Source organism: Siniperca chuatsi, linkage group LG5, assembly GCF_020085105.1.
Source record: "Siniperca chuatsi isolate FFG_IHB_CAS linkage group LG5, ASM2008510v1, whole genome shotgun sequence".
Classification (NCBI taxonomy): Eukaryota; Metazoa; Chordata; class Actinopteri; order Centrarchiformes; family Sinipercidae; genus Siniperca; species Siniperca chuatsi.
Genome location: NC_058046.1, coordinates 15,396,175 through 15,408,253, shown reverse-complemented (window position 1 = coordinate 15,408,253; position 12,079 = coordinate 15,396,175). Strand labels below are relative to the sequence as shown.

The window sequence follows — 12,079 nt, the reverse complement described above, 5'->3', positions numbered from 1 at the left end:
AGACAAAATCACATTTGGAAATTGTTACTGCATGTCATCATAGGACAACAACTACATACTATGCTTACAGGTGAGCTGTGAACATGTAAACTTGTTTTTGCTAGTGCTTTATGGTTATAGAAAGTGAGTATAAAGGGCTAAACAAGTCTGAGAGGGACAATACTGAGCCTGTGTAGACTTTTCGAAAACAGGTCATATCTGTGAGTCTGAAAATGTACACATGAAATGTTTGCTACTGGACACTGTCTCCCCTCGAACTGAGGAGGAAATCCCCAAATGACTGAAATTCGGTTCTAATTTTTCTAACAAAAAATAATATCCTCCTTTTCAGCAAGGGTATAAAATGCTTGCTTCAAGAAATGCTTTTATTATTATTATTATTAATAGATAAAGGCACATTTTTTTTTTCTAATTTCCAATGTTTTGCTGCCATTATTGATTCTCCACTGTCAGACTTTTTAAAGCACATTACTTGTATTCACCTTTACAGGGGTCCGTACTTTCATCTCCTCAAACTGAGGAAATTGTTAGAGCAACACATTCTTTAATTGGCTGTGAGAGCTGTTCCCTTTCAACTTAAGTTGATCCCTTGCCCTTGTTCCCTCACTCAGGCACAAAAAGGTTCCTTTCATTACTTGGAACTTCACCGATGGGACGTCAAGGGAAGGCAGCGCTCTGTGGAACTAGATGCCCCTCATCACTGAGCTTTGGGTATCTTGGTTTGATGCCACACTAGTTTAGGAAATGTTGTAATGAAGTGATTAGCATGCCTGTCTGCATATTGAGGTGTTACTTTCAGTTCAGTTATTTTTAGTTTCATATCCAAGTTCACTGGTCTGTCTTCTGCGATTTATCCCTCGCCTGCTGCACGACAGTAGCAACATGTGAATGGCCTGACAGCCTGTCAAGATTTGGCACCAACTGCTGTATATATCAACATTTAGAAGAAGCCCTCTCTGAGCATTGTGTGACAAAACAACATGTGTTTCAACACTGATTGTTATTAAGACCTTATTGCTCATTTTCAATCCACTATATTTCTATTTGTCTGTTTCTCCCTCTCTTTATAATGAGCTGTCTTGATGAGCTCAGGACAGGACAGGTGAGCTCTGCACCTCACTGCTCATTATCCGGGCGGATAGGTAGTCAGGCAAAATGTACAGGAGAGAGCAGGGCACCTTTTTCAGATCTGTCGTCATGGTGACGGCTACAACCGCTAATGAGATCTCGGCATCCATCACTATCCAAATCACTGTCTGTAGAGTTTTTAAGAAAATCTCTGGCCTTGCCTTTTTCATCAGCTGGCCTTTCCACTATGGCCTGCTGAAAAACAGTATACGGGCTGTATTCAGACAGCTTCCACAGTGGGCGGAAGGCTATCTGTCCTGCTCTTAAAATCACACTCCAACTCCAGAGAAGCAGAAAAAAACTGTTTAGCAGAGTGGTTTAATATGAGATAATATCTTTTGTACTGGTTCAAAGAGTAGATAAACTGTATTTCTTCCCACAATGGGAGAAACTGGTACATACAGTGAATTGAGCAATTCAAGAGAGCACTACATAAACATAACATCCTGCTCCACTGACCCCCTTCAACCATTATGAAGTGCCATGCATGCACATCTGATTTACCTTTAAAGTTACTAAATTAAATATTCATCACAAAATGCAGAAACCTGTGTGAGAGTAGAGGTCACATACAATAATAAACAATACTGTATAGTCTTTACTTAAACTAAAAACCTTGATCACACTGCTTATCACACTGGGTAGTGAAGAGCAAAACTTCCGCTATGATTTAGTCATATTACACAAAAGCAACCAGGAGATCAAACTAGTATCGACCGTTTTGACTCCAAATGTGACAATCTTCTAGCTTAAGCCAAAGTCGAATTCTTTTCATGCCTAGATGGACAGGAAATGTGTGGCATCATTCTTAGTAATTCCATCTCACTTCACACATGGATAATAGAGTGAGCTGTGAGGACAAGATGTGTGATTTAATGAAACCCTCATTGGGAGAGAGATAAGAGAGAGAAGAAAGGGAGCAAAATGTGAAAAAAAAAGAATAGAGGTGAGGTGAAATAGTGCAGAGAAAAATTACATCGACAAAAACATGCCTATATAAAAATGGGGGGAGACCCCTAAAGATGGCAGATGAATATTAGATACAATAGCAATGAAGCTTCATACATGATTGTAGCATCCTGGGTGCTGCACTGCCTGTGCCAGTGACAAAACAATTGAGAGAGGTGGACATAAACTAGGATAGGGTAGCTTGTATTTGGTGGGCTTATTAGAGCCTTGATAAAGCTGTTCACCCTGTCTCTCTACATAAATCTCAATGCTGTTGAGGTAACAGGAAGAATAAACAGCTCCTACCTGTCCGATCTCGGATGGCCAGGTTATTCCCTTTCTTTAGGACGATATCCAGCTGGTACATGGCTGGACTAGGAGGTCGAGGCAGGGGCTCTGCATTACTGGGTCCCACTATGTTGATGCCCTGTAGAGAGAAGAAGTTACATAAGTTATACAGGTATAACAGTACAGTTCAAATTACTCCAGCGTTAAAAGGACAGAGTGGGAAAAGAAAAGGACAAGAATAAAACAAGATACATCTGCACGAGGAAAGGAGAGGAAAGAAGACCTACAGTACATACATATGCCAGACACATCTGTGTTATTAAAATAAATGAACACAAACTAGACTATTTAAAAGGCTTAGCACTAATTAATACCAACTGCTGACAATGTTTATGTCCCAATGTGGAATCATCAAGCACAGATTGCTTGCTATTGCAAAATGTCAGTATTTTTAGTAAATCTTTCAAGACTGACTGCTTAAAAACCTGTTATTTTTATATTTAAGGTAGGTAACTTAAAATTTTGGTCTGAGTCAGAACCATCAATATTTAGACACAATGAATGTTAAACTTCAAGTAATAGCTTTTTGGGATGTTGTTTTTTGATTGTTCATGTCCAGAATGTAAGAGAAGAATTTTGCTGTGGCATCACTATGCTCTGAATAAATCACATTGAGCAGAGCAAAAAAGCCTATAAGAACAGACTGTTCATAAACAGAGAAATTGCTCAAGCTTTGGAAAATTAATATTTGTGCATTATATAATACATGTTGCATGTGTAGTCTGATAAATAATCATAGCAAGCATGCAACCTCCTTGGGAAGCTTCTGAGTGTCAGGCAATTTGAAGGGGTCATCTCTGTGGCTTTTCACGTCACGCTGTAGCCCTGAGGTCAGTGCTGTACTGCACTTTGACAGGGAGCCCCCACGTGGTTCCCCTTGGAGCTAGAGGCCCATTAGCAAGGCACATGATGAACCAGGCTATGCTGGAGATCCACTACAGCTTACTTCCTTTCTCCATCTCTTACTCATCTTATTCTACCATCCTCATTTCTCTCTCCTCCCCATTAGACAACCCGTGCGTGGGCACTCCTGTCATGTCTCCCTAGCTATCGTACTCTGAGATGAGACTAAGAATAACTATAAAAAGAGCAGGAAAATGCTAGTGGGCCACTGAGAGGCTACTAACAGACTGCCAAAGGTAGCATAAGAGCAGTAACTGCCACTAGAGAGGAGCAGAAGAGCAGAGAGATCTCTGAACAGCTAAAAACAGGGTAAGGATGCAAACGGAAAAAAGGAGAAAGACTTATGAGGAGACTCCTTATTAACACTGTCATCGAAATGCACACTTCCTAATAAGGCTGTCATAGCATTTCCTGTAATTGTTAATAACATTGTTTCCCTCCAGAATAATGTCTGACTGCCCTAAAACTGACCGTGGACTATTGTTTTTACAAAAATCCCTGTAATAACAGTGAAGGATGGATAACTCAACCCCAAAAACAGAGGAGACCCCTGTATTTCTGTGTGTGCATTCAACACCCTGTTTTAGGTAGTGGCATGGTGGTGTTGCAGTGGAATATGATGGTGCAGCATTGTTCTTCCATTCTGTAGGGACATCCTTGCACTGAGGTTACAGGTTAATAATGGTGAGTATAATTACACTGTGGTCCATGTATTCCCACTGTATTATAGCTATTATCTTGTGCTGCCCTCAGAAATTACTAATATAATAATCTGTAATGGATATCATGCTTAACTCTCATTTTCTATGCATGAGGAAATGGAGACTGTTTCTCAGGTGGCCTATTTACCAAACTACTACAAACAAGCCAGCATTTATAGCAGAGATTGTGTTATATTATGCATTTCACTGAAGCAGAAACCACAGTACTGTTAAATTACACTTCAGCACTGGCAGCCCACTGACATTTGCCAAAGAGTATTATTTCCGCTGTCACCACATTAAGAGCAATAATTACTTAATAATTCACATGATCTATGATCATACAGCTCAAAATATTTATACTCAGAGGGTAGTACAGACTACACACAGAATTTAAAACCACAGCAGCTGGGATGAGAAATATGGTGCAGTCTAAAGCTTGGAACTCCCAAATCTCCATGGAAAAGTCAACCCCAAAACAATTTTAGCTTCACAGCACCTGCTGTCAAACAAAACAGAGGGAAAGGGAAATAGAGTCGATCTTTTGGGGAAAAGGAAAAACTAAAACCAAAATGTAATCTGTTAGCCAACAGGTGCACCAGCTCAAAAATATCTGGAGAAATCTAATGTGACATTCAGGGACAGACAAGAGAATTAAAGCTGTGTGTTTGGATAGGATAAACCTGGGGTCAACAGTGCATTTAAGTCACTGTAATGGAACTTTGTATGTGTGTGTGGATACAACCAATAGGATTGGACAACAGTTGTTGCGGTCTGACCATGTAACATTAAGCCCTTTTGTCTATGAACGTGACTAACAAACAGTGACACAGAGACACACAGAGCAACACAATGTCGAGTTGGGTCACATCATGGCACAGAGCGCTTAAGAAAAAGATGGAAATCCTCAGAATGACTGTGCCCACACAAAATGCCAGTGCACGTGTTTTTTTTCTTCTCTGTTGAACATGTATAAGATCTTCAGTACTTTGTATTTTTCAGAATGTCAGTATTAATTGTGTGTATGTCGTACAGTACCACTAATAGACACAGACACACAAGTTAAAAGCACATACACACACAGATGCACACAAACATAATAGGGAGCACAGGATTTGAAATGGATTTGCAGATAGTGCAAGCTCTTTGAGTGAGCGACAGTACACACCTGATAGGATCAATGAAGCCATTGCTAAAACAAGCAACCAGATAAAATAGACAAACAGGCTGCCAAGTTACAACTGTTCAAACCATGTACAAAAAGAACGAAACAAACCGTTAAAGACTACGGTTGCTTTGAGTTGCATATCCAAACTCATGACCAATGATTGCCCCGTTGGGGTAGGAGGGTGGTGATCTTGACTGAGCTCACTTTTTCCATTTAAAATCTCAGTTTTTGCCAAAGATTAGGGTAGCCTCATGCCCGTGTGACGGAACAGATATGCTTCTATTTTAAACAATCTAGCTGTCTACACAGGTCGCGTCACGGCATATTTTTACACTTCGAGTCTATTTTCTTTCGTTTTACACGCGTAACTACAATGATTGTATGTTGGGTTCTGAGTGCTGCCAAAATGCAGGTGACCTACACAGCATTATGTCTTAAAATTCTATACGTTGCTAACTCTGCTTTGCATTACATGTCTATTATTCTCTGTCAATTCTAAGCCACAGAAAAAAATAAGTTTAAATACTGTACACACACTCTCTCTCAATAACACACAGACTGTGGGTCTTCAACCAGTCATTTTGTTCAATGATCATCACCCTGGTCCTTTGGGACGCAGTCTCCATTCAGTCTGCGCACTAAGGCCTCAGTGGAGAGAGACACACATATCAAAGACACAGGCTACACACACATTCACAGAGGAGAAGAGAAGAGAGGAAGGAAAGGAAAGGCAGCCAAGATCCATCCCACTCCACCTGCTTTGTGTTTCATGAGTCCTTGAAGCTGACAGCGAACTAAACAATAGCTACCACAACCCAATTTTTAGTCTCTCTCCAGTCACAGAGAGCAATAAACATTCTGGCAGAGGAAGACTTTACAGAGCAACAAACTGGGTGCATGTCTTTGCTTATTTGGCCTGAACTTATATTGCAATTTGTTTGCAATGCAAGTATTCCACTGCGACACATGACATTTTACTTAAATGTCATGTATACTAAAGATAATCCTAAACTTAAAGAAATATAAGCAAGGTCTGTGCGAATAAATGCAGCAGTGCAATGTAAATACAGGAAAGAAAAGAGTTCCATTACAATTTTATGTGGCACTGATTCAGTGAGATTCTACTATCAGAGCACTTAATATTTACATTAAATAATCCCTGAAGAACTACTTCTGGGTATTTGGATACAAGCCTTCAGCATTTCGCAGAAAAATCTTTGGACTGAATCCCAACTGAATCCATTCAAATGTCAATACCAATTTCCTTTTCCATTAACTAAATACTACTTTGATGGGATAAACGGGGTTCAACATTGCATTGCAAATATTGATGGCAACCTTGCATCTTCCATCATCTCCAGGGGGCTGTTTGCATGTACGGTATATGTGATTGCATGCACAAAGTGTGTGTCTCTGTGTGTGTGTGTGTGTGTGTGTGTGGTGTGTTTTTTGCTGCCTGTTCCTTCATGTTTGTGTGTGTGAATGAGTAAGGTCATCAACAATGTATCAGAGAAGGGAGAGTTGATCCTTCGTCAACAAATAAGACAGATGTTGTATCACTTCTGAAAAAATAAGACTAAATATTCAATAGGAAATTCTACACCAACAAATTCCAGCCAGACACAATGCATATTTTCTGCTGCTTACAGTTGAGGAAGAAGGCACAAGAGGTTTAAGAGTAAATTATCTGGATATACTGCACCATTATCAGTTCAGCTCTGAGACATGTTATGAGGCCATAAAAACCACTTAGTCAAACAGCCTCACTTCTATTGACTCAAGTACAAAATTAAATTCGGTATAACAGAAAACTAACAGCAGGTTTGGTGTTGAGCTAATGAATTTTATAGCTCTGATGTAATTTCTCTGACACATTTGTGCATTTGTGTGAAACTGAAGCCATGACATTTTTACCACCACTTTTTGTGCTAAAGGGGAACATAAGTTTTGGCCTTTTAGGTCAATATCTTGCTCCCGAATCTCCAGAAATCTTGCTCCTGAATCTCCAGTGTTTAGCCACATTCTCATAAAAAGGAAACACGGACATCTGGTCATCTGGCAGCTCATAATGTTCCATTTCTTTTTAGCACAAAGTCTGAACAGGCACTAGTGTCTCTTCACCAAGGATGCACTCACAACCCACACATGACCCATAACTTTCCACTCTGACAAAGATGTAAAACAAAACAGGCTCAGGCTCTGAGTGAAAATGGCCAGTTGTGAAAGGTTAACTCTACAATGGACACTGGAGGCTTCTGGTTGTAATCTATTAAAAAGACAGACTACACAGAAGACAGAGTAAACTATCTGGGTGTTTATGAATGACTGCTTGTCACCCCATTCCACCAAATTACAATGGTACCTGACACCTGGTACCAGCTATCAGTTACCAGGTAAGCAAGCAGTAAGTGAGAGTGCTATGTTGCTGCATTTGGTAGGACTTCACTGTCAGTCAGTTTCCCCTCTGATGTCCTGTGTTCCACTAGTTCTGTAGATCTTTGAGCATGAGATAAGAAACATTTAGAAAGTTTGAATTAGGACAAGACGTATCGTTGTTCAAGAGAATAGGCCTACACTTCCAAACTTGCTATCTGAGAAACATGAAGCAAACATGCAGCATTAGAACTTCAGTCTTCTAGTTCCCTTCTGTTAAAGGTGGGGGTATGCAATTCTAATCCCATACAAGTCTTTTTGTCAAATTCAGCAAATATCTCCTCACAGTACACTAGCTGTCTGTTCAGTGTATGCGCTAAAAAAAAAAAAACACTGGTGTTTGTACACAGCCCTAACTCTGTAAATGGGAAATAAACAAAGTGGCTTGGACCAGGCCACACAACACTGTTCAAGCCATTCCAGCCATGATATGTGTGTCAGGTAAATGACTTGCCCACAGACATTCAGCTTACTTTCTAGGTTGCCAAGATACGCTGTTGATGTGACGCTAGCTATAGTAGCAGGAGAGTTGTGAGTATCGCTGTCTGGAGCTGGTTTGCTGGCTCTGGGAAACCGTCTCGTCCTTGCTGGCTGTTAGCTTCGCAGCAGCAACTGCGACAATTTACTAACCCATAACCTAGCCTATAACGTTATTTATATTACTTGCTGTGTTGTTGTTTGCTCTATATCATGGTATTTGTCATGGAATTGGATTTCTCCAGAATCTCATACCCCACCTTTAATACTTCAGCCATGATACAGAACATACTTTTGTGTTTGAATTAATTTTCTTATCTGTACTTCAAACATCCTTAAAGCCCAGAGTTACTTATGATGGTGGTGGCTGATGGTGAAAGTATTTTTAAGTTGTACTATGTGACTGTGCTGTGCCATTGTTTAAGTCTTTGAGCAGAGCCCTGTAGTTTAAGCTTTACTGCTGCTTGAAATAAGTGAAAACCGGCCTACTGGGGGATTTTTATGAATGTTCACATTTCACATTTAAAGGACAAACTGGTAAGTAACAGAACTGCTTAGAAAACTTCCTTTTTGGGACATCAACCAGTCAAAGATTTCTTATCCTGGATTATGATATTATGTCATGACAGTGGTGTCTTTATGGAGGAGGAATACTGTATTTAGCCCTGGGCACTGTGTGGAGTCAGACTCATTTCTCACAGCAATGGCAGGTAATTTCCAGGCTCTGCACCTCTGTTCCTGCATAACAATAACCTGTTCCTGCTTTGCTCATTAACAAGGACGTTATGACAGTTCTCCTTCTGTTTGTAAAGATGCCACTTCCTGCTACCCAACATAAAATCTCTATTTGTCTCCCTATTTATGGCATGAAATCCTCTCTGACCAGTCATCCAAGAATCTTGTCATCTTTATAGCTCTTTATTTACTTCTATCTACTTCCTCGCTGTAGGTTGAAAAACTTTGGAGGAATAACTTAATATCCTAAAATTGTGAGTGATGGTTAGTTTTCTTTTAAGTGTCATATCAAGTCATTTTCATGTAATCACATAGGCCACAAAGTATCATTTGTGAATCTTTGTATGGATAATGGATGAAGGCTTATTTGCATAAAACATGACTAATTCATTTTTCCATTTTTAGCCAGTTGAAATGTGACTTCCTCCTGCGCTGCAATTTTTAGTGTAGAACTAATGTCAACAAATTCATAGACTAAGTCCATTTCATTAATTTTCATGCTGTTGGGTTTCAGGTAGAGCAGGTCTGGTTATTAGCTAAATATGAAAGATATTTATGAATATTAATAAAATTATTAATATTATCAAAATCAAGGATCAGGGACCAATAACCAAACGTGAAAAACTCATGGTGGCTGTCCACCTAAAAATGCTGTAATTTAAAGTACTATCTCATATTAATAATAGTGGACGGTGAAGGGTGAATCTGAGCACTGACCATCGCAACCAGTCATTATTACAACACGTACACACAATAACCACAGGCAACTGCTCTTTAAAAGATACAATAGCGTTTATTTAACCTTAGCACTGATTAACAACCAATAACTTCAGCCAACAACCACTATCATCTGGATACTGACGGAGTCTGATCCGCACTGTCGGCAGTAGTTGATTTTCGGTAGGGATAGAGAGGGGGTCAGTGTCGGTATTTCTCTCCGTGAAGTCGCAGTAAAACCTGACTCTTTCTTCTGCAGGTACGGGATCGTTATGGGGAATAATGATCAGGATCCAAAAGTGTGTTCAGCAAACACAAAGCAGTCTGTTGCTCGTCCAGCGAGTTAAGACTTTTTCCAAAGGAGTTAAAGTTCACGTGAAAGTGTCTTTTGAAGCAACCGAGTTCACAATGGAAAGACATGATGTGCCTCCTCTAGTAAACGGAGTTACAGTGGAAAAGGCGTTGGACAGTCTGTTGCGCCAGGCTTTATAGAGGCGATGACGTCATAGTTGTGCACCGGGATTTCATGCACTATACTGCCCGTCCCGTCCAATAGGAATCCAGTGTTTGAATTCAACCGAGATCTTGCACCTGGGTGTGAATTAACAGCTGGTGGAGATTTGGCGCCATTCTACTGTCTGGCCTTTTGTTTCCCATTCAGGCCTCGGGTCAAGGCTTTGCCCTTTCCAACTAGGACACTGTTCTCCACACGTGGTGTGGTGAGGCCCAACAATGCTATTTACTGAAAACCAAGATTCACCAGCTCCACAAAGCCATAACCTGAACAGTTTAGAACATATCTTAAATCTGATTTCACTGCTCTAGCTTTATAAGAACAACTGCTCTGCTACTGTACAATAATCAAACCACATTATGAGGCTGTCTAAGTAAATGTGTTCTTTAAATATAACTAACATCGATCTCATAATGAGAGCTGGGTAATTTAAATCGATACAACAATTTAAGTGATTCCACACAGCGCAAAAAATAATCATTCAAATGAGCAAACACAAAGATGCATTTTGGTGAAGCACATTGTGTTCTAGGTGACTTGAAGTGAGCAAAAGAAAACAGAAACATATCCTACATTATGTGTTCTAAGGTTTTACAACAAATCAATCTTTTCTGTATTTTCTGAGCATGACCTGAGGAAATATCTGTATTTGGTTTCAAACCTGTCCAAATATATAAAATGTATACACTGCAGCACTCATGTGGAAGAGTCTTGCTGTAATATTAGTTTAGGCAATGACACAAAATCTAATCAATTAATTAAACACAGACAAATAAGTATTCAGAACTCCAGCCCAATCCTAAGCTAGTGTATTAATGTGTGGTTTTAATCAGCTAATAATCAGCAGCGGCCTGGTGTTTTATTAAGGATAAAATACTTGACACATGGCTGTTGATAGATGCACTTTAACTGTTGTGTTTGCTGACACTGAGATGGATGATCTTGCTAACCATTAGATCATGCTGCTAAGCCATCTGTATTTCAATGACTCTGGCCTCAGACTTATAATTAATGTCTTGTTTAATGTATTGATGAAAACATGAATGGAAACATAAGTGTGCTTTAATAAATGCAACTGAGCCTGCAAACAGGAAAACCCACAGGTAGTAAATGATTAATTAATAATGAAAACAAAACAAAAAAACTGAAATTGGAATGCACTTCATAGAGCAGATGTCTGTCAGGGGAGGTTAGAAAAACTGGCACATACTACTCAAGTCTGAGAAAGTTTGTTTCCTTGAGAGTATGGATCTAGGTCTTATGCAGGCAAAAAATAAGATGCTAGCTGAGTGTTGCTATGCAACCACAAAAAATAAATAAATAAATAAATAGAAACTAATTTTGTGTGATGTTGGAGATAAAACATATCCCCTTGTTTTCCATGATGAACACAAAAATAGTGTGTAAAGTGAGCAGAAAAGGTAAGTGTAACATAAAGGTAGGTTGAGCCTAACCCAGCTCCTACTCAGAGTTGTGATATTTCATAGGCTGATACAGTGATTCCATTAGGCTATTTCTCTTTATGGATTCATTTTCAGCCACAGGGCCTCTTAACAAACTTTGCCTGCAAGGATATGCAGTCATCCATCAAACAAATATTTCAAGGTTTCCAAGATTAAAGCATGTAAACAGAACCCGACACAGATGAAACACCTACACACAGATAAACTCACACATTTTGCATATGCACATATAACACACACTAACACAGACGCAGACACACACACAAACAGGACATGGCAGGAATCATTTGTTTTAATGCCATCACATTGATAAAAAAAAAAAAAACACTTACAATTCATAATGAACACTAGCCCAATACTGACCCAGTCTACTCCCTGTGGTGCTTTCCAATTTCCCCCCACAGCCAAACAGTACATAGTCTGTCAGTGAGGCCTATTGAAATGCTAGAAATCTTTCATGTACTGAGTCTAATTATAGGACATATGGGGGAGGCGAATAGTGAAGAAGAGATTCAGGCTGAGGTTGTTTCCAGCTGTATGTTAC

The 12,079-nt window shown here is 39.6% G+C and overlaps 1 protein-coding gene across 11 annotated transcripts in view; it reads right to left on the bottom strand.

Annotated features, from left to right (window-relative positions):
* mctp1a (multiple C2 domains, transmembrane 1a) overlaps nt 1-12,079 on the bottom strand; it is a 157,973-nt gene that overhangs the window by 99,724 nt on the left and 46,170 nt on the right. For all 11 annotated transcript variants that reach the window (XR_006377910.1, XR_006377909.1, XR_006377912.1 and 8 more), the window contains exon 2: nt 2,383-2,503. Coding sequence is in view for 5 of the 11 variants with exons in the window: in XM_044195257.1 (XP_044051192.1) it covers nt 2,383-2,503 (121 nt within the window). In the remaining 6 variants the exon portion in view is untranslated. The remainder of the gene's footprint in view (nt 1-2,382; nt 2,504-12,079) is intronic.